A 22,812-nucleotide genomic window follows, 5' to 3' on the forward strand; every position below is an offset into this window, starting at 1 on the left:
GATAAAAATCACTGACCAATAGATATGCATGGCAAATTAATATATATCTATTGGTCAATAATCACCTATATATTGGACGAATAATATGCACGTGTTTTATATTACTTATGTGAGTCTTTTATCCGCTTATATAACCATTCTCCTCCGGCTAGTAATTTAAGCCATTACAATAACTAACCACTCATGTTACGTTATTTAAGGCTTAGCACGTAATTTCAAAAATAGCCAAGACGAGGAGATTAGTAAGAAAAGCGTTAAACTCCGCGATAATCACGTGATATGTTTCGCCGCGATGAGTGAAGGAAAGACCTTCGATGGGATGTCGAGGGCGACGTCCTCCCTCAAGTATGGACTATTTTGAAGACGCCTCCCTGCCCTTCCTTTGAATAAATGGCACTACTGATGGGATAAATAATCGTTTTCCGATTCAGTGTCTCCTTTCTTCCGGCACAGGAATCGTCTTATCCTCGAAACTAATATATATAACATGATGTCTGGGTTGAAGCACGCGATGATATTATGATTGATAGCAACAGATATCATACACTGCATACCAGGCCAAGATGAGCGGCGCGCAAACTCGCTCGAGAGAGACATCATCCGCCTCGTCAGAAAGACTGATCCCAAAACTTCTGCCGGCAATTGACAAACTAGCCAGTTGCTGCCACAGCTCTCCGAAGTCGATCGAAGAGGCATCAGGAGCGACCGAGCATCTCCTTTTTATACGCCATACGCTTATCGATGATCACCAGCCGAAGGAAGTAAAGAGCTTGTTTCGTCAGCTAAGAGGGTTCGAAAGTGTCTTAGGGTTCTTGGAGTGTTTGGCAGATCTATACAAACCAGAAACGATAGGGGATGCTGATAGGAAACTGCTTTTGTCCATTGTTAAAGATTCTTTGGGTATAATTGCAGAAAGTCTGAAAGATGACCCTGGAAACAAACGGTATTTCGTCAAAGGAGACAATGGGGCCGGAATTGCGGCGTGTGAACGGATTCTCTCTGGCCTAGCTGTCAAACTGAATACCTCTCAGGACGTGGAGCTCTTCTATGGAGGCCTTTTGGCCGCAGGCTTGGGACAAGAAACTATGTCGCAGTTCTTTACCACTGTCAAAAAGAGAGCAGAAATCTCTGGGTCAAATACCTTGCTTACGCTATCTGAGATTGTTAACCACACACTGGGAAGTGGAGAGGTCGTAGAGAATCCAGAGCTTTTCAGTCCATTATTGCGCTTATGGCTTGATCAGACCTCTGATCCGGAGAATTATCCAATCCTCCGGCTATCGGTACCACTGTGTCTTACTCGGCTTGCGTCTTTATCCCAAAGGAACTGTCTTGCTCTACACTCCACAGGAATCCTTTCTCCCCTACTAACCCTTGTCACGGTCTCCGGAAGGCCTAAGGACGAGTTAGAAGCTTACTCCAAACTGGCCGCCATATTATGCCAACATGGGGTTAATACCCTACAGGATGCTGTTCAGCTTTATCAAAAGGCCCAGAAAGTACCTCAGGTTTCCAGGTTCCTGTTAGATGCATTAAAATCTTCAAAGGGTCCTCCTCATGTGCATTTCGACCTTTCATCACATGGATACAGCTCAATCGAATTGCCAAGCCTAGGGAAACCGTTTCCATCTATTAGTTCTAGTGGTTATACTCTAACTCTCTGGGCACGAGTTGACAATTTTGAACCGAACACTCATACCACCTTGTTTGGTGCCTTTGATGCAACACAGACATGCTTCGTTCTTGTCTACCTTGAAAAGGACACTCACAACCTTATCTTACAGACCTCAATTAGGGGTATCAGGCCTAGCGTCCGTTTCAAAGCCACAACATTCCTACCAGGTCGATGGTACCATATTTGCATTGTGCATAAGCGGCCTAAAACATTATCATCATCGCGTGCGCTTCTCTTTGTAAATGGTGAGTTTGCAGAACAACTCAAAGCAGAATACCCCGTTGTACCAAGGACTCGTCCTGGCCAGAAGGCTCCTCCGATACAAACATTTTTAGGTACCCCTCGGGATCTAGCTGTTCGGGTTGGGAAAGGAGTCTCGTTCTCGAAATGGTCACTTGCCTCCGCAATCCTGTTTGATGAAGCGTTCAATGATGATCTCATTGCTGTCCTGTGTCATCTTGGGCCGAGATATTATGGTAATTTCCAGGATTGTCTTGGCTCCTTCCAGACCTATAGGGCGTCTGCGACCTTGAATTTACGCAATGAGAATCTCCACGCAGGCAAAGAAGACCAATCCGATATTGTTTCAGTCATAAGACAGAAAGGTAGTATTTTGATTCCTGAGAGCTCCGTCTTACTCAATATATCACCTACCTCAGTCCTAGATGACGATGATACCAATAATATTGATGAATCGCAATTGGTAAAATCACTCTCAAGAAATGCAGGCAAAACCTTAACCCAACTTGTCAAGGTTAAGGGTAATACTGTGGTTATTAACGGAGCCGTTCCTGCAATCAACGAAGCTTTAACACAACCACACGGTGTTGCAGTACTTGTCGGAGACCCTGTTGTTATAATTCCCCAATCCTTAGATGATTTAAGCTGGAGAATTGGTGGCTGTGCAGGCGTTCATCTTAGCTTAGTTGAAGCAGCAACTACCGGCGAGTCCCTTCGTCTTGCCTTGGAACTACTCTTTGAGGCAGTGCAGGACAACTGGAGAAATAGTGAAGCCATGGAAAAGGAAAATGGCTACGGTATACTTGCCATGCTTTTACGCGAAAAGCTTGGGTTTGCATCTCCTGTCCAAAATTCACCTATGAAGACAACTGCAGTGTGCCACACTGCACAGGAACGAAACGAGGTAGCAATGGAACTTCTGATACCTGTTTTAAGATTTGTGGGATATGATTTCGAGAACCCAAAGAAATCCTTGATAATAAACCCACTGGCCTACCGGATCTTGCTAATAGACCTGGACATATGGAGGCAGGCTGACCTACCTTTACTGGAAATCTACTATTCCCAGTTTCGAACTTTCTGTACAGACAGTCATTACCATAGGTTCAACTCAAAGCGGTTGTCTAGAATGCGTATGTTTTTCGTTCTCGGCCCTACTCATAGCATAGGAAAGGTATGCTAACCTATATATAGGTGTCATTAAAAGGCTTATAGAGGCTCTGAAGGCTGAAGCTTTCGCTACAGCAACTTTAAAGCTTTACGTTTCTGCCTTCAAGAGTCTGGTGAACGCATGTATGACTGCTGAAGTTCTTCGTTCTGTATCGCTCTTCATCACATTCTCAATACATTCAGTAAAGCAGCCAATGAGCAAGCCAAATAAAAATAAAAACACCCGGCTAGACCTTCGATTTCGGCGTCCAGGCCATTTACAGCCTGATCTCGCCTCGATCTACGTTTCAAAAGAACAAATAGGGGTAGAAATCCTGCGGGTATTTACTGAGGTCTTCTGTAACAGTGAAGATACAATTAGCATCCAAAAATTTGCCAGGACAGTTACAAATAAGGTATGTCCTTACTCTCACCTATGCTAAATGGCAATTTAAAACTTATCCTTTTTTCCCCTATAGTGGCTGTTATACCTGTTGTCAGAAGACAATCCGGACGTGGTGATACTGGTCACAAGGATTTTATCCCGTCTATTCATTGTCCATGGCACTGCTTACACCAAAAAGTTTGCGGAGAAGACAGGTGGATTTGTGGTAATGCGGCATCGACTAAAACGATGGTGGAACTTAGCTCCATTGTGGCCAATATGCTTCTCGATATTATTTGGCCTGGATCCAGGCCAAATAAATTTGGATAAGAACGCCAATGCATCGGACCTTCAACGGTTGCTTTCATCTCCTGAGAACCTTAAAGTATCATTTCCAGAAGTCCTGCCAGTTCTTGCCGGTATGCTCCAGCTTGGACTGAAGGCGACCGTGGTACCTAGAGGTAGTTCTCCCTCTATCCATGCTGATGATGATGACAGCATATATCTGGTGCGCCCAAGAGCAGATTCGGAGAGTAGCACTTTGCGATCAGGTTTGTTTTCCTCTCCTATTTAGCTAATTATGCATATGTCCGGTTGTCCTGGATTCCTTGTTTATTCCTCTTAAGCTAACTAAAGTACGTAGATGTTACCATTCCGGGAAATGTACCATCGAACACTGAACTCTTAAAATCAGTCGTTGGTTTCTTCGCTTATATCTATGGAAAGTCTCAAAATTTTCGGGATTTCGCAGTGACATCTAACTATGTTGATGAACTCCTTCGGGCTTTATACCCTGTAGTAGTCGGTTCCGATATAGTTAATGCGGGTTTTGAACTAGAATCTAATTCAGACGGGCTCAGATTTGGTGGAGAAACAGTACCCATTCAACCGCTTCAGGGTGCGAGACCGATAGTACGTACCAGCACAGTAAAGGGTACGGATATGCAGGATAATAGTGATGAGCCTCGTTGTTCATCGCCGTTTGTCCTAGTCTCTTCAGATAAATCCAAATATTCCCCCTCGTCTGCCCGGTTGCAGCAAATTGTCGCACCTTCGTCTGACGCAGCAAGTCCCCGCCCAACTAACCCTATAGCCAACGATATACTCGGTATTCTCCTGGCAGTTTACACAGATCAGCTATTTGGACGCAAGGAGTTTCCGGGATTACTACTATTTGTCAGAATTCCTCCAGGATTTGTGGAACATCAAATATATTTCGAGTCCTGGATTCTTCGAAACCTTCTTACACATCTAGAAACAAAGATCTCCAAAGATACTAAAGTGCTGCTTGAGCCTCGTGTACTAAACAACCTGTCTCGACTACTTTCACAGGTGGCTGAGGCCGTTTATGGAGGCTGGTTCATCGATGGAGCAATGGCTACATTGAACTTCATTGGCCCTATCCTTGAGTACTTACAGGAACCAGAAGTTGCATCTTTGAAAAGTGTTCGACTTTGTAGCCAAACGATTTCGAGCATTCGTTCGACCGTGTTTCGGACCGTTCTCCTACGACTTTCCGCGGCGGAAGGTCAAAACGCATATTCTTTTTTGCAACGGCTGGCGTATTGGCAAACAGTTCTCTTATCAAATGAGGAATCTCCAAATGACCAACTCCAACTAATCTACTATTTACTATATTCCAAAATTGTGACAGAGAAAGAGGACGTGCGTGTGGCAGCAGCTGGGCTGTGGAGAATCACTCTCGTTCAGAAACCATCAGAGACCTCTGCTATACTAGGTCAAGCTACCCCTTCGCTTCATAGGCGCCTTTCGTTAGGATTTCAGAAACTTATGGGAATGGACGACGATAGTTTCCTCCATTGGATTGATGATCAACGTGATGACCTTGATTGCTTTTTCTTTGGTGCCCTGAGCAAGGGCTGGGAAAGTTTTGTCCGTGATGAAAATAGCAAAACCCAGGAAACTGCGCGCTCACGAGCATCTAAAAGGAAAGACAAATTAAAACAGTGGTCCCAGACAGAGTCATTGAACGAAGAAGTTCTACGTAAACACGATATTACGTTCGGACACTGGACAGCGAACATATCTGTTTCTGAGGGTTTAAAACACCAGCGAGCAATCCAAGACCAGCAGGACGATTTCAATTTTATGGCTTCCGCATTTTCTCGAATATATTCAAACTTGAGGCGTGAAAACGGCTTTCTTGCGACGCAAACAAAACATAAGTGGCGTTTAGATCAGACAGAAGGGCGCAGTAGGATGCGGCTGCGAGTTACACCAGATGATTCGGCTGGGAAACAAGACTACCAGCCAAAAATAAGAGCTACTAGTGACACCCCTGATATTAAGGTGAATGTCAGAGCCCGTGCTGCTTCTGATGGTGATATGGTTGCACTTTCACCCCCCACTATAGTACCTGAGCCAGTTGATACTGAGTCTCTCGATAATGAGTCCGAAGGGAAATCCGCTACCGAAGATAGTTTTGAACTCATAGATGAGCCAACAGGCAACGACCCGTACGAAGATAAAAACCGCAAAGTCATGAAAAATCTTCAGAGAGGAGATCAGGTACAATATGTTTGCAATATCTCCCGCATAATTGGGCTTGAGGCCTGTGAAGGACTTCTGATTCTGGGAAAAACTAACCTCTATATAATGGATAACTTCTTCCAACGCTCTGATTGCGAGATCGTTCATGTGTCACAAGCGCATCCAGAAGAACGAGACCCTTATGTACGCGTGATCTCTGGTCGGGAGTCTGATGACCGGAAACATAATAATGGAGCCCATCGATCGAGAAGCTGGATTTGGGCTGATGTTATTAGCGTATCGAAGCGCCAATTCCTCTTTCGTGACGTGGCTTTGGAAATTTTCTTTTCTGATGGGCGTAGTTATTTACTTACACTCATATCTGCCAAGCTACGCAACGAATTATACAATGAGCTTACGTCTCGGGCGCCGCAGATACATGGAAACAGCAACTTACCAGAAGACTCATGGCGCTTTGAAACTCTACGCAGTGAAGGGAATAGTTCCCAGTTTTTCGGGTCAAAATTTGTCAATGTCTTTAGCCAGATGCCCTCTCACCCAGCGACACGAAAATGGCTGAAGGGGGAGATGTCAAATTTCCATTATCTAATGCTTGTCAATACTCTAGCTGGCCGAACCTTCAATGACTTGACTCAATATCCGGTGTTTCCATGGATTCTCGCCGATTATACTAGCGAGGAACTTGACCTCACAAACCCAAGGACTTTCCGAGACCTTTCGAAGCCGATGGGGTGTCAGACTATATCCCGTGAGGCTGATTTCAGAAGCAGATATCAATCCTTTGCAGAAATGGGAGATGAGAACGCTCCACCATTCCATTATGGGACTCACTACTCTTCTGCCATGATTGTATGTTCCTACCTAATTCGACTCCAGCCATTTGTCAAATCCTACCTTCTACTGCAGGGTGGAACATTTGACCACGCCGACCGTCTATTCTTTTCGATCCCTGATGCATGGAACTCAGCATCACGAGTGAATATGACCGATGTGAGAGAACTAATCCCTGAATTTTTTTACTTGCCGGAATTCTTGTCAAATTCAAATAACTATGACTTCGGAGTACGACAAAGTACAGGTCAAACCATTGATTCTGTAGAACTTCCTCCCTGGGCAAAAGGGGACCCAAAGATATTTATAGCTAAACATCGCGAAGCGCTCGAGAGCCCATACGTTACCCGCAATCTACATCAATGGATTGATTTAATTTTTGGTGCTAAACAACGAGGTGAAGCAGCCCTTGAGGCCGTCAATGTTTTCCACCATTTGTCTTATCGTGGAGCCAAGGATCTTGACAGTATCGAAGACCCCATGGAGAGGCTAGCAACAATAGGGATTATACATAATTTTGGACAGACTCCCCACCAGGTATTCCATAAACATCACCCCAGCCGTGAAGATACCCTACATAAACCTAATCGCCTGGACACCTCCGCGGACTCATTAACCCACCTTCCATTTACTCTGCTAGGTGAGACGATGTTCGCTCCCTCTCTCTTAATATATATTTCTAATCCGAATCTGTTACTAGACATTCAAGAAAGAGTATCTTCTCTGTCATTTTCAGTCAAGCAAGACCGCCTCCTTTGTGCGGCGGCATTTCGACTTAACATCCCTCCAGCATATGATAAATACATGGAATGGGGATTCTCTGATGGCAGCGTCCGCTTTTATGCCGCTGAATCAAGAAAGGTATTGTACACCTCAGTGTGCCACCATGCAATTAATTTACAATGCTAAATCATCACCCTTTATAGTTAATTGGCCACTTCGAGCATGTCCACATTGGCCAGCTCTCTTGTGCTCTATTTGCCGATTCACAGACTCTGATTACCGCTGGCACTGATTGCACGATAGCTGTCTGGTCGTTTACATCAACATCTCGATCGGTTGACCTCCTTCCTAAAGCATCACTCTTTGGGCATCGATCGCCAGTAACCATCCTTGCCGTGTCAAGGTCATTTAGCACAATTTTATCAGCTTCTAAAGACGGTAAAGTCATGCTATGGGATCTCAACAGATTAGAATTCATAAGGGAATTATCTTCCGGGCCAACGGTAAATGTAAGACAAATGCCCCTGGGTTGTTGGTTCACTACCTCCTTGTAACTGACACCTTTTTCCTCCGTAGTGTGCTCGTATCAATGATGCAACTGGAAATATTGCAGTTTGTCGTGGCAATCTAGTAAGCCTCTTCACTTTAAACGGCACCCTTCTTCTAGAAAGGGCTGTTTGTGAACAGTCGGACGATAATGTCCTGTCATGTGCTTTCTACGAAGGGGTTGGCAACGAATGGCTAGAGCTCGAACTGTTTTTTACTGGTCATCGAAAAGGCCTGGTAAATGTTAGTAAGCCCCTTAGATGAATTCCTTCTCATCCTCTGATATTCATATCAGTTGCTGACTCTCTATTAATATAGGTATGGAGCAAATGCATCAGAGACGGGGTGTTTGAATTGGATCTTATTCGCCAGTTACATCACGTTAACACGTCTCGTGGCGATGGAGCAGCGACCCTCGCAGGAATTACCTGTGTCCTTCCGCTGTCACATGTAGTATATACGGGCGATGAATCGGGGCAAGTTTATGAGTGGAATTGTGTGCAGCGCCATTAGAGGAGTAAGGCTTGTACAATTGGTTTTATGCCAATTTATATTTATAAATTATCACGATACTGATGACTGTCAATAGTGATTATGATTTCTCTACCCTGCATATATATATATATATACAAGTATTGATAGATATTAGATGGTTGGAGATCACCCTAAGATAGTAAATCAAAATATCAACGAAAACAAAGGGCTGATCAGGGTCTATCGCTTTTATAAATGTTTTATACACCAACACAGACATAGTAACCGAGCCATATGTTGCTACAGTCCTCGTTGATATTCTTGTTCCAGGAGCGGAGCTGCTCTAGCGTGGTGCTTGTAGCCTGGTTAATGGTATAGCAGCTATCACCATCCTTAATAAGATAGAACTTTTCGCAGTTGTCCACGATACCCGGCATCTGGGGCTGTGGGCCCTTGGGTGTAGGTGTGGGCGTAGGCACCGATGTCGTAGCACCAGGAACGTGAACGCAGGCATAATAGCCTAGCCAAAGGTTACTGCACTCTATTAGATGATATTAGCCCGGTGTCCATTTTATAGTTAAAAAAGAAGAGAGTTGAATATATACCAGTGTTTAGAGAAGGATTCCACATCATCAATTGGTCTGCACTGATGCCATACTTTGTTTGGACGGTGTAGCAGCTATCCCCAGAAGCGACCAAATGGAAGTTATCACAATCCTTTGCGAGGTTAGGCAGCGTAGGTGAGGGAGGGCCGGCCGGAGTTGTTGTCGTCGTTCCCATAGAAGTAGTGATAGTGGTCTTCGTTGGAGAAATTGTTGGGGTGGTAGAGGTTTCTGAGGTCGTTGTCGTTTCAAGGGTATCTAGTGTACGGAGTACACTGGCGAGGAGCAGCTTCGGGAGCAACGCCAGGATGATGAAGGAGATGTGCTGCATATTGTGTGAATTCGATTTTTTTGGAGGTGCTTGGAAAGGTGGTACTGCTCTACTTCAACTCACACGTATTCATGGGCAGAGTACAGATATATATAGTTAGGAAGGCCGGTAGATTCTCGCCTCTGAAGTATTATCTCCCTCCGATAGGGCCTGTTATCTTAATGTAACCATACACGGAGCAACACGCTTAGAACTGGACATCTCGCTTACATGTTAATATAATATATATGCTTGATATCCACATAACTATATATTTACATGCTATCCCAGGCATCAAGAACCAGGGGGCTGGGTCTGGACCCAAAAGCCAAGACGGCGGCCCGGCCGACACCTTGAGTTAAAAACCTTGTCCTTGACGCGCTTATTTTAAGGGGTAATTTTAAGCTAAATATGCATGGAGAAGTTAGACTTATGCAGGTAATATCATGTACATATGTAGCATGTATATGTACGGTCTCCATTTCCAGCGATCCCCGTTGATTACCAGCATTTAAATATACCACTTTATTTGCCCGCTCAAACCCACAACTAGCCAGCAAGAGCCATAGCTAAGATAATTTAGTCCGTGGGAGAGATAAGCCATGTTGAATTGATCGAGCGATTGATGATAGTTTGTGGGAGGGGGCCAAAAAGAAAATGGGAGAGAGGGAGAGGAAACTCTACACGTTACATGGGTATCTATAGTTATAAGCGGCGCGTGGCTCGACTTGCTAGAATAGTGTCAGAATCTGCCATTCGGCCAAAAACGCGAGCCCGCACTGAGTGGCGGTAGAGAGAATGGTTATATTTGACAGATATTCTACTGTAATTCGTTAACCAACCTAGTTCTAACATTTGCTTTGCGGAAAAATAGTCTCTATCGCGGCTTCTACTTCGTATTGATATCCGAAGGAGCCCCCCACCGGCCAAGTAGGTAAAATTTATATGATCTATGATCTAAATGGCCAGGTACGAAAGCCCACTTCCTCGGCCCCCAAACAAAGGAAGCCACTCAGTATTAACTCCTATCAGTGGGATGCCTAGGACCCGTTCTCATAGGTTATGTGTTCTTCTGGAATATGTCTCCGCAGTAATATTAATCTTAATGAGACAACTAGTGCTTTAACTGTAGTGAGTACGATATACCCTCAATCTATTCCACCATAGTATTGTTTTGCGCCTAAACTAACGTATGAAAAAGGCCACGAAAATAGGCGTGCCCTCTAATAAAATTGTTATTATTATGACGAGTTGCAGATGATCTATACTACAGCAGAATCAGGCTACTATATATCAAATTGTTTCTATATTGGGACTCCCCTAACGCCAAACGAGGCAAAGAGAGTATGCACTGGCACTAGTAGATACATTGCTGGTACGGAGATCTACGAAATTCTACAAAGCTTAAGCCGAATCAACACGCATTATATCAATCTGTCTAATAACAGTAATATACTCGTGTACGATAATACTCAATGGGTTGCTTATTGGGAACCGACAGCGATACCCCTGACCAGTTAGATGGCTTGATTTTGTGAAGTATATTAGGAATGAGGATGACCTATACGAAATAGGCGATCGAAACGGATATTGGACTAAGTTCGGTTGCTGTGATCCTGTCATTGAATGGTCTCACATGCTGACTCCGTCAGAATGATAGCACAGATTAGACTGTGATACTGCGTGGAAGGGTATAGCAGAGTGTAACAGCACTAGGGTGAGAGGCCTTACGGCCCAGCGGATTTCGAAAATTTTATTATGCGGATATACAATGAGCCCCTAACTACAGAGTGCCGGGATATACATATTTGGCGAAACGTGTAGTACCACTCTTTCAGGTGGCTCGTTTGACACATAAACACAGGTCCAGCCGCCTTGATTTGGGCCGCTATTGTCAAGGCTTATGTCGTATGTATGCTTTCAACACGCTCAAGCCCAACAGACCCTTAGACCTACTGACTACATGGCTAATAGTATCTGGAGCCTATGAAAAGAAATTTTTAGATATATAATGTTTTTCGATCCTTTAATCTTTTCTTTTGTCGTATATATAAGCCTAGCGCTCGGGCACTTGACAGAAATGTTTGTACCAGCTCCAGAGGGGCCAGAGGGAAGTGTGGTGGTTAGCACTCTGATTAGACCTAGTCACTCTCGGGAATCCATCTGTTGGAGGGTGATTTATAGGTAAGTGCTTGCTATCCACTTCTGTCTGATCACAGATGAATATTCACCATATTAAATTTCAGTCTTAGGGCCATTGCCATCCTTTAAGGATTCTTCGGAGGGTAAGGTAAAGGACAAGCCTGGCTATAATCTTTCCATAATTCTAAGACACAAGTTTCTATTCAATACACTATTAATTTTTATTATATCTCTAAGCTTTCCTGGCCCGACTATTCATATATGTAGCTAACTCTTAGTAAATGCGCAAATAGTAGGAACTAAGTACCTCACCGCTGTCTCAACATTTGTTCGATGGTGAAGACAAGTAAATTGGGGGATCAACATCAATTATCTCATATGGTAAACGTATTCTGGGGAAAGCCAGCAGCCTCCAGGGTAGAGGCGGAGGCATTTGGAAAGTGGCAGACGCCACAAAACACTTCTTTACATTTGCAGTCCTTATTTCTGGTATATACTCTTTTGTTATTGACTTATGGTATAAGTGTGAGCATACTAGATCCCCACGCAAAGTATCTTGATGCGGATACAGTGCATATAACGGTCAGATATGTTGACGACCAGTTATATACCCAACATAAGCAGGAGCAGCAAATGATAGTTGATTGAATGCACAAGATAGCATACAGAGGTGCAAAATGAGTTATATTCGTGAGCTTGTTGAGCCTACGTAACTACAGGGATGAGGCAGAGCACGTAAGCTGACTAAGTACAACATTCGACATTTTAATGTTTGGCTTTAAGGGGCCTGGTTAACATTCACGTAATATAATCAGTATTTGGCCTTAAATACTATCAGAATCTGCCACTACACTAAAAGGAGTGAGCCCACACTAATACTAGGCAGATGTTGAAGTTTGACAAATACAAAAAAAGGCGCAATTAACCTCTCACAATTCGAGATTCTGACTCTCCTCAGCTTCTCAAACCACTATTACCAGTAACTAATAATGGAATTTGACCGCATTGTTAGCCAGAAGCAGGAACAAAAGTTCGCTGCCTGGCTGAAGCTCTTCTTAAGCAAGACTCCCGAGATCTTATCCATGCAAATTGCTTACCAGCATCGTCCTGGAAACCCCCGGTCTGCTTGTCGATGGAAAAGCGGCGCCTTCAATATATGTTACCGCGTCCGATATGAAGATGGGTTCCACCTAGTCGTTCGTTTTGCTGCCCTTGGGAAAGCTATACTTCGCTAGGAGAAGGCGAGGCAGGAAGTTGCTGTGATGAACTACCTGCGTCAAAACACTTCCATACCTGTCCCTGAGGTTTTGGGTTCCGGCACCTGCTGGTCAGGTCCATACATTGTTATGCCCTTTGTCGAAGGAGTACCTCTATCTGAGCTCCTCAAAAATCGTTCCAAAGAAGGGAGTCCGGTTTTAAATGCTCAGTTAAGTGACCGGAGTCTAAAGAGGGCTTATCGTGAGATGGCTATTCTTGTCCTTGAACTTTCAAAGCCTGAATTTCACACCATCGGGGTATTGGAGAAGAGCGAAGAGGGCTTATCGTGAGATGGCTATTTTTGTCCTTGAACTTTCAAAGCCTGAATTTCACACCATCGGGGTATTGGAGAAGAGCGAAGAGGGCTTCAATGTTACTGGCCGACCTCTCACGTTTAACATGAACGAGCTGATGCTGTCTGCAAATATACACGAAAGTAATTTTCCTACGCGCACGTTCACCACAGCTACGGGCTACTTCAAGTCTCTCGCCCTAGAACAGATATCCCACCTACGATTACAAAAGAATAATGCTGTTAAGGATGAGGATGATTGCAGGAAGAAATTCGCAGCTCGTTACCTGTTTCAAAAGGTGGTCAGCGATGTTTCAACCAATCTTGACAAAGGGCCTTTCAAGCTATACTGTGATGACTTCCGCCCTTCGAATGTTCTTATTGATGTTGAAAAATTTTGTGTTTCCGGAGCTATCGACTGGGAGTTTACGTACGTTGCACCGGCTGAATTCTCCCATGTAGCTCCCTGGTGGCTATTACTCATAAGCCCGGAGGGCTGGGAATCCGACTTTAATCAATTCCTAGACCGCTATACCCCATGCTTTCGATTATTCCTAGAAGCACTAAAGGAGAGTGAGGACAAAATGATCGAGCAGCAGACCCTTTCGGAGGGACAACGCCTCTCCCCAAGAATGGAACACTCCATGGAGACTGGGCTATTCTGGGTATGCCTAGCCGCCCGGCGTAGCTCCATGTTTGATGAAATATATTGGACTTTTATTGACAATAAATACTTTGGACCATTTACATCCCTTGACGACCGTATACGGCTCCTATCGGAGGAGCAGAGGGAAGAGATGAATGAACTTGTAAGATTCAAGATGTCGCAGTTAATTGAGAACAACGGGGAGGACTTTAATGACTACTATCCTATTGAAGACCTCCTTTTGATATAATTTTGAGCATTATATCACAGTTATATCAGTCTATATGCCTAAGCAAACCTGTTTGATCACAAACTTGGCATGCACCTTATAGTATAGATTATGACTCATGGTTGATCACCACTCATGGGTGGTTAGAATCAGACGAGACTTCTTTATAAAAGGGGGCTCTCCAATATGATTCTCTCCTGGTTCTGTCATCATTATATCTCTCCAATACGTGAGATTTCCAAGAAACAAGAAACTTGAATCCTAAACTCAAGCGCTCAGTGAGTTGCATAGCCCCGCCATTAGGCCAAATTACTCCTAAGTACTAACATTATATAGAGGCATATCAACCAACCCTCGAACCTACCGCCATCATGAGTGATAAGGCAAATGAATAAAAGGCTCGCGAAAGTTTTGCATCGATCCTTAGTTACTACTGCCCGTGAATCGCTTGATAGTGTTCCAGGATGGGTGGACAGCCCTCAGAGTGGTAGTATTATTATCGGTCTCGACTGTAGCACCGTACCTAGAGACCAGGCGATAGCGTACCAAGAGGCGTTGAGGGCCTTGCTAGGAACGGAAGAAATAAAGAGTAAATTGTCAAAAGCAGAAACGGAGCTTCTTATCGCTGCTGCTAATTCCAGCCGGCTAAATCGATCAGAGCTAAAGTGGTGTGCTGGATCTCGAAGACGGCAAAACATCGTTAAGCGGTTACTTTGGCAACTATCTTAATAGTCAAAACAATATGAGTTCGTGAAGTACCTTTCGTACCAGTAATTAAATCCAATATTAATAATTACACGCTGAGGGAAGCCCAACCGAGTTTCGGGGTTATGCCCAAGTGGTACCTCAACACGAAAACCGTCAGGGAAGATCATGAAACTGACTTCTGCTTATCCAACCAAAAAAGGCTCGCCACCATCGAACGTGGGTTTATATGAACCACCGACGCCCGCTCGACAAGTTATCAAACGGAACAACTCCTTCACTCAACCATTTATTAGCAGCCGTTTCTCTCCCCATCTTCATCCTTGAAGAACAGGCCGATCTGATCTGCTGAATTGACTCCAACGCCTTCCACGATAAAGAATCGATAGCACTATTACGTTGTTTTACAAAGATGTCTACCTCTCTTGATCAATTGAAGGCCTCTGGCACGGTAAGTTTGGGTGCCTTTCTTGAAATATCGCCCCCTGGGGACACGAGCTGATGATGGGGTAGACCGTCGTTTGCGACTCCGGTAAGACTCTGACGGAGTGTTGATGAAACTGCGGGATGAGGGGTCTCGTTCGGGTTGATAAAGGTATATGAGCTAACGTGAAGCTGTCGGGCTGATATAGGTGACTTTGCAAGTAAGTATAGCTATCGAGACTATGCACTATGAAGATACAGCATGATGCCGTCTGTCGACGCTGAGTCCGGGACTTCCGTTGCTAACGTGGGTCTCAACCGATAGCTATCGGCAAATATAAGCCCCAAGATGCTACCACCAACCCTTCTCTGATTCTTGCCGCTTCCAAGAAGCCAGAATACGCCAAGTTGATGGATGCTGCCATTGCTTATGGCAAGCAGAACGTGCGTTGGGATGTCTCACCGTAATAAGAGACTATGGCTGACAGCTCCGGTAGGGCTCTGACATCGATGCACAAGTCGACGCTGCTCTGGACCGACTACTCGTCGAGTTCGGAAAGGAGATCCTCGCCATCATTCCTGGAAAGGTCTCTACCGAAGTTGATGCCCGCTACTCCTTCGACACTCAAGCCTCCGTCAACAAGGCTCTCCGCATCATCGAGGTACGTTTAAGCTATGTATATATGATGGAAGTGTGTCTAGACTAATACTAACGTGGTACAGCTCTACGAGTCCGTCGGCATCAAGAAGGACAGAATCTTGATCAAGGTCGCTTCTACCTGGGAAGGTATCCAGGCCGCACACATCCTACAATCTCAGCACGGCATCAACTGCAACTTGACCCTCATGTTCTCTCTCGTCCAGGCCATTGCCGCCGCCGAAGCTGGTGCCTACCTCATCTCTCCCTTCGTTGGCCGGATCCTCGACTGGTACAAGGCTGCCATGAAGCGAGAGTACTCCTCCGACGAGGACCCAGGCGTGAAGAGCGTGCAGAGCATCTTCAACTACTACAAGAAGCACGGCTACAAGACCATCGTCATGGGTGCTTCGTTCAGAAACATTGGTGAAATCACCGAGCTTGCTGGATGCGACTACCTGACCATCTCCGTATGTGCTTTGCCCTTCTCTGAAAATGATTTGAACAGTTCTGTCTGAGAATTATAATACTAATAAAGCTACTAGCCTAACCTCCTCGAGGAGCTATACGAGTCTACCGCCGCCGTGCCCAAGAAGCTCGACCCTGCCGGTGCAGCTGGTCTTGACATCCCCAAGCGCAGCTACCTGAAGAACGAGGCCCTCTTCCGCTTCGACTTCAATGAGGAGCAGATGGCCGTCGAGAAGCTCCGAGAAGGTATCTCCAAGTTTGCTGCCGATGCCGTCACCCTCAAGGCTATCATCAAGGAGAAGATCCAGGCCTCCGCATAGGTGAGAAAAGCAAGTAATAGCTACTTCTAAATTGGCATCTTCTTTCCTTTTCTTTTTTCTAAGTCCTTTTTCCTCTATTTCAATCGTACGCAGGTACGACAGAATGAGATGAGACTGCGACGATGATAATGAAACCCTGTGTTTGCGTTCCGTCGTTAAAACCCCAACATATGTATCTATGAAATCCCTTGATAGAAATGAACAATATAAAATGTCAACCAAACTTCGGAAATCTCGGGAAAAAGTTAGTCACGTGGTGGGTCTTTCTGTATTAGTCATCACGAGGGGTAAAAGTCCGTCATATTACGTCATCGCAAAGATGGAGAAGAGAAAAAAGTTGAGGACGAAGAAAAAAAAATATATGAAGAGAAGACGAAGAAATAATAGCATGAGGAGATGGATATATATATAAAGTCGAACAATTGCTGTGTATGTACTATAGAGAATGGAAAAAAAGGGACGTAGTAAGAGCACAAGAAAAGGACAAGCCGGGATGTTTACATTTCCAACTTCCGCGCTTTGCTTGCCCCCCCACCATCGGGGTCGGCTCTGCTTACGAGGAGAAACAAGGCATTTGCTTCTTCTTTTTGCTCTCGACTTCATCTCTTCTTCTCCCCGTCTGCTCTCTTTATCCATCTATCACCAGCCAGTCAGCTGTACAATCAACTACTTAAAACATTAAAGCAGAACAACGCAAAGAAATCATCCACAATGGTCAAAGCAGGTAAGCTAGTTTTCTCGATCCCTGTCGGCTTGGTGAGAGAATTTGAGCATGGCACAGCCAACTCTCTCCCTCTGTGTGCTGTTGCTACAGTATCAGTCTCTCGCCTATCAAGGTAGATCTGGAGTGGAGGAAGGGGCAAGACTATAAATATCTTAGGTTCTGCTTGCTGACCCTCCCCGGTTTTATAGTTGCTGTCGTGCGTGGTGACTCCAATGTCAAGGGCACCGTCACCTTCGAGCAGGAGACTGAGTCTTCGCCCACCGTCATCTCATGGAACATCACTGGCCATGATCCCAACGCTAAGCGTGGTTTCCACATCCACCAGTTCGGTGACAACACCAACGGCTGCACTTCCGCCGGCCCTCACTGTATGTACCTACATACATATGATATTATGTGTATATAAAATATATATGCATTATGTATACGCCAGGATGTGCTAAGTACGCTTTTAGACAACCCCTTTGGCAAGACCCACGGAGCTCCTACCGATGAGATTCGCCACGTTGGAGACCTGGGCAACATCACCACTGATGAACAGGGTAACGCGGTCGGATCCACCGAAGACAAGCTCATCAAGCTGATCGGTGAACATAGCGTTGTTGGCGTATGTCTGCCCTTTTTCCTCTTATGAACATAGTATAACGGCTAACTAACATGGCATCTAGCGTACCATTGTCTGCCACGCAGGTACCGACGATCTAGGTCAGGGCGGAAACGAGGAGTCCACAAAGACTGGCAATGCTGGCCCCCGCCCCGCCTGTGGTATGTTTATCTCCTAGAGTGTCAAAGTCGAACATTACTAACCCGTCTAGGCGTCATTGGTATCGCTGCATAGATACTCCTTGCATAGCAGAAACACTTTCTCGATGCGCATCCTAATCAGGCAAAAGGTGACGAACCTTGGGGAGATGGAGAAAATCAAGCATATTTTCGTGTCAAATCAGATAGTATATAATTAATGAATGATATGACAGCCCAAGTAGTCCTTAATGAAGTCGACAGGACAGTCCCAAGGAGCCAGTCTAGAGCCACAGCCATGATAATATTGATAGCCTTGTAGATGCATAGCTCCTCTGTGCCAGAAAGACTCCATCGCCCACCAATGGATCTACGATGGCGATTTTATGCCATCGTCCCTGGCTGGCCACCAAACAGCTAGTTTTGTATCAAAAAGGGTAAAACGATATGTGGATGTTGTCAATTACCCGATCTGGACGAACTTCTTCCTGTTTGGGAAATCAGGTGCAAAAACCTCAATTTCTTCCTTTCTTTTCTCTTCAACTTCAACTTCATGTCTTCCTCGTTTCCATCTTCAAAACCCCATCTGCCATCAGTATCAGCTTTAATTTGGCTCATTGAAGTTTCCTGTTCCTGACAGCTATGGCTTAGCTTCGTCCCTTGCGAGTTTCGAGTTCTGTGAGTTGCGCCCCTTGAATAGTCCGAGGTGGGATCGACGTCCATGCACATGCATATGAAATCATATCAGATAGCTCACAACGCTCGCCGTTTTCCTAGCCTTAATCATATTGTTCCCTCTCGTCTTGGTTAATCGTGGCGACTCGTTTCCAGAGACGAGAAGGATTCTCAGCTCAAGCAGCCGGAGCTTTCGGCACCGGCTTCTTGCAAACCATCCTGGCGTACTAAGTATTCAGCAAGGTACTTATATTAATTTATACCATGGATGGGAATACGAACTGCGGTACAAATACTCCGTACTCTGCTCTGGTCACGGAGAAGTTACGGGGTTGAAGCAGCCAGCAGCGTCACATGAATAAGCAGAACGTTGAGCCGGCATATTGAAATGGTAGTCAGCTCGCCTAGGAGCAGCATGGCCCAATCGCATGGTCATTCCGAATATTGAATTAAACCAGCCTCAACCGCCACAAGAACCAAGAACGGGGCGGAAGCAAGAAGACTACATATGTAATGGGCATTGTTTCCACTCATAAAAAACCGAACCTCGGCGTCCCCTTGCTCCCGAGCCCCGCGCTTATTTCCCTTAATTTGCCATCAAACTCACGTCGATTGGAAGGCATCAAAGGGTTTTTATTTCAAATCTTCCCCAGGCTCCACAACGGAGAACGCGGTCTTCTCTCTTGTCACGCCAATATCTGCATTGCACGCGGTTTAAAAGGCTTTTTTGTTTTGTTTTTATTTTGTTTTATTTTTATTTTTTTTTTTGGTCCAGCCTCTTGGGCTGCCGAGTTTGGGTTTTTGAACAGCGAGGCCACGAATTGGTCCCAAGCTGGTCTAGGCATGAATATAAGCTCGAGCGTTCGCTGGGCAACTTCGAGACCATTTCCCGCACTTGCTTTTTTGAGTTCGAGCTTGATTGCTTGAATAGGTGGAAGTCTCTACCTTCCATGCCGTCCCAGGGTCGCGGGAGTCGGAACTGTCTTTTTTCCCTAGAGGGCTTCCTCCTTGTCATACATTCCTTAGGCTGATCGACTATTGCTGAAGGAACAAAAGAAGCACGTACTTTCCTCTGGCTGATGCTCACCCATGACTTGCAGACATTCAACGTGTTGTTGCATATTATCTTACAAATAAATATATGATTTACCCCTTACTGGCCTAATTTCTTCACTTCTGTGTCGGGAAACGGGCCAGGCAGAGTGATCAGCACCTTGACGACCTTCTCAGAATTTCATACACATTTGCAAGTACGGACTTGGCCCCCTTCCCATCACATTTCACTCCGGGGGGGAGAAAGCACCGGAGATTACCTTGCTATTTATATCTAACCTATCAACGGTAACTAGCCAGTGGACGGACATTGAAGGAGAGAGGGGAAAACGGTTTCCAAAGCATGCGATCACCTTAGAACGACAACAATGGACCCGCGTAACGTCCCAATTCCCAGTTTCCCGATTCCTGCTACAGACGGAGATGATGTCTTGTTTGCGCTTCAAAAACGTCAACAGTCCTGGGGGTTCCCACGGGAAGCCGACGCACCGTCAGGTTTCACAGCGCAGCAGCAGCCTCAATATGAAGAGCCACTCTCTCGTTTCTCAGCCGCTCTTCAGCCAATACCGCTCGCACCTATACCTCCTCTCATTCAAAGTCCTTTCGCAGGGGAACTTCCAACTCCCCCACGACGCCAGTCAGTGGCTCAGTTGCCTTTAAAACAGTCATCCATAGGACAGGGAAGGAGAGACTCGACAAAAAGTACGGGGTCTAACTATACCTTGGCATGTTTAAACTGCCGCTCTAAGAAGATAAAATGCATTCTTGAAGAGGGAGGATGCAAGAAATGCAAGAAACTCGGGATCCCGTGTCCTGGCCCAGAGGTAGATGAACGGAAGCGGCCCTCCTCAAAAAGGCATATCCGCGAATTATATCAGCGCATCCACGACTTAGAAGTTGCTCTAAAGCAGAGCGAGGCTCTCCGCAAAGCACAGTCACAAAACTTTCATACAATTCGTGGCATTGCCCAGTTCTCACCTCCGGAGTCTCCGGTATCCCTACTTCGCCAAAATATTCCTAATAACATTATTGCCCGTCTCTGTGATGGGAGATATCAACTAAACTACGACTCTGACGGCCAGCTTCGATATTTTGGTCCAACTTCTAGTCTACATTTGACCGACACAGTGGCAACATCCATCGTTCGAACATGGGGAGAATACTCGTTGAGCCGAAAGATAGATGTTTGCGAAGTAGATGCTGAAACCCAGGAATACTTGCTAAACCTTTACTGGAAATTCCAACACACTGAGCTTCAAATCCTTCATAAGGAGGCATTTTTACGTGATATGGCAACTGGTCAGACCAAGTTTTATAGCAAAGCACTTCTATATTGCATCATGGCATGCGCTGCGCGCATTTCACACAAACCTGAAATCCGTGCGATGGTATTAACACCCAGTCTCTCGGAGACTGATGAGCTTCCCCCTTTATTTGCAGCTGCTTCCAAACTTGTTGATGAAGAGTTAAAACGCCCGCAAATCACCACTATCCAGTGTCTACTGCTGTTATCTGTGATCTACTGTGCGTTCTCACAAGATACAAAGGGCTGGGTTTTGACAGGTATGTTTTCTATGGCAAGTGAAATAAGGGTGGTTTAATTGAGCATTTATATCTCAGGCACTGCATGCCGATTAGCCCTGGATTTGGGTTTGCATCGAGATTGTTCGTCCGTTGCTGATAAAATTTCTCTGACGGAGATGGAGGCACGCTCGATTACATTTTGGGGATGTGTGATATTCGACAGGTGAGACTATCTGAGTTGTCGAATACTTTGTTCCAAACTTGACATTCTAACGTGTCCGCATAGGTTATGGTCGCTGTATCTCGGCCGCCAGTATTGCCTGCGGCTTGATGGAGAAGTGACAGTACCTCGGCCGGCAGCAGCAGCAGCAATGAATGGGATGATAGCAACCTGGGAATCCCGGTTAGCTGATGCGTGGAGTAGCCTACTCGAAATAGTTGGCTTCATATGTGAATCTTTGTAGGCAGCCCACAAATCCCAGATTTCTCTTGGTATGGATAAGCAGCTAACTGTATAGGAACCAAAACAAATGCACTATGAGTCGAGTTAATGAGCTAGGCGATCGCCTTAAGTCATGGTACAGTGGACTTGACCCATCATTACAATATCAAAATAATTCGCCGCCGTCTGTCTCCGTTATGCAGTATGGCCTTCGTTCACTCTTTAATCATATTGCGTTGAACTTGAATGCTAATGTGCTATAGTATGCAATACTGCGCCGCGGTTATTCTACTGTACCGCCCTCTTGCAAATTTCGGCATAGAAAACTCAGAGAGAAGTGACTATTCGTCTCAGTTCCGCCTTATCTGCGTCAAACATGCCATTGATGCTACTCGATATATGGAAGATTACCGAAATAATCATGGCAATGCCACTACTCTGAGTGGTATTAGCCTGCACGTCATATCGACTGTCTCAACGACCCTTATTGCTGATATAACGGAACGGCGACACGCCAATGTTAGCCAGGAATTTCGCTGCTTGATAATCTGTGTTCGCACCTTACTTGAACTGGAACAGACCTACCTCGTGGCTCTGCAAGTACGCAAAGTCCTTGAGGTGGTGATTCGGATATGTAACCTCGAGAACAACGAACTACAAACTGCTTCCTTATTACCTGAAGGCCTCTCTATTGGGACTTCATTCACAACGATACCCTCTGCTGGTCAGACGGAAAGTTCTCTTGACGAAGACACCCGGGTGGAACAGGATTCTGATTCGAGTATCCCCTTACAACGATTCCGCGGTGCCCCTCCGCCGCCACCTATCACCCCTGACTCTATACAGATGTCGGAGCCGCCTTATCTAGGCATCACATATAACCCCTTTCCCCTGCTTAATGAGACAAGTACATCCTCATCCGTCTACGATGGCTGGTGAGATACTGTCACGTATCCATGTACTCAATAATTATTTTCGACGCTCAGTTACGTTACTGATTTTCTCTTATACCTCATGATGTGGCAGGAGATATGTTTGAGGCGTTTCCATTAGCGAGCTTGGTATCATATTGGAGGATTTTTTTTTTT

At 45.3% G+C, this 22,812-nt stretch overlaps 6 protein-coding genes across 6 annotated transcripts; 5 read left to right on the plus strand and 1 right to left on the minus strand.

Annotated features, from left to right (window-relative positions):
* Positions 1-563: 563 nt before the first annotated feature.
* MCYG_02073 (beige/BEACH domain-containing protein) lies at positions 564-8,573 on the plus strand (the record flags this gene model as incomplete). Its single annotated transcript, XM_002849093.1, has 8 exons — positions 564-3,048; positions 3,110-3,480; positions 3,544-4,000; positions 4,093-7,431; positions 7,492-7,652; positions 7,718-8,023; positions 8,091-8,303; positions 8,379-8,573. The coding sequence occupies 8 exons, from the start codon at positions 564-566 to the stop codon at positions 8,571-8,573; spliced, it is 7,527 nt and encodes a 2,508-aa protein (XP_002849139.1).
* Positions 8,574-8,794: 221 nt separating this feature from the next.
* MCYG_02074 (LysM domain-containing protein) lies at positions 8,795-9,467 on the minus strand (the record flags this gene model as incomplete). The annotated part of the gene is made up of 2 exons (XM_002849094.1): positions 8,795-9,075; positions 9,140-9,467. 2 exons carry the CDS (start codon positions 9,465-9,467, stop codon positions 8,795-8,797), a joined length of 609 nt encoding a protein of 202 aa, XP_002849140.1.
* A 3,110-nt stretch (positions 9,468-12,577) lies between these two features.
* Positions 12,578-14,407, plus strand: MCYG_02075 (phosphotransferase family protein; the record flags this gene model as incomplete). The annotated part of the gene is made up of 5 exons (XM_002849095.1): positions 12,578-12,784; positions 12,824-13,102; positions 13,137-13,946; positions 14,160-14,241; positions 14,349-14,407. The coding sequence occupies 5 exons, from the start codon at positions 12,578-12,580 to the stop codon at positions 14,405-14,407; spliced, it is 1,437 nt and encodes a 478-aa protein (XP_002849141.1).
* Positions 14,408-15,112: 705 nt separating this feature from the next.
* MCYG_02076 (transaldolase) lies at positions 15,113-16,565 on the plus strand (the record flags this gene model as incomplete). Its single annotated transcript, XM_002849096.1, has 7 exons — positions 15,113-15,168; positions 15,231-15,249; positions 15,350-15,361; positions 15,466-15,584; positions 15,638-15,802; positions 15,864-16,247; positions 16,323-16,565. 7 exons carry the CDS (start codon positions 15,130-15,132, stop codon positions 16,563-16,565), a joined length of 981 nt encoding a protein of 326 aa, XP_002849142.1.
* Positions 16,566-17,276: 711 nt separating this feature from the next.
* On the plus strand, positions 17,277-18,127 carry MCYG_02077 (Cu Zn superoxide dismutase; the record flags this gene model as incomplete). Its single annotated transcript, XM_002849097.1, has 5 exons — positions 17,277-17,289; positions 17,478-17,657; positions 17,745-17,896; positions 17,958-18,054; positions 18,105-18,127. The coding sequence occupies 5 exons, from the start codon at positions 17,277-17,279 to the stop codon at positions 18,125-18,127; spliced, it is 465 nt and encodes a 154-aa protein (XP_002849143.1).
* A 1,999-nt stretch (positions 18,128-20,126) lies between these two features.
* MCYG_02078 (conserved hypothetical protein) lies at positions 20,127-22,663 on the plus strand (the record flags this gene model as incomplete). Its single annotated transcript, XM_002849098.1, has 4 exons — positions 20,127-21,321; positions 21,397-21,505; positions 21,801-21,926; positions 21,988-22,663. The coding sequence occupies 4 exons, from the start codon at positions 20,127-20,129 to the stop codon at positions 22,661-22,663; spliced, it is 2,106 nt and encodes a 701-aa protein (XP_002849144.1).
* Between the last annotated feature and the right edge of the window lie 149 nt (positions 22,664-22,812).

Source organism: Microsporum canis, genomic scaffold (assembly GCF_000151145.1).
Source record: "Microsporum canis CBS 113480 supercont1.2 genomic scaffold, whole genome shotgun sequence".
Taxonomy (NCBI): domain Eukaryota; kingdom Fungi; phylum Ascomycota; class Eurotiomycetes; order Onygenales; family Arthrodermataceae; genus Microsporum; species Microsporum canis.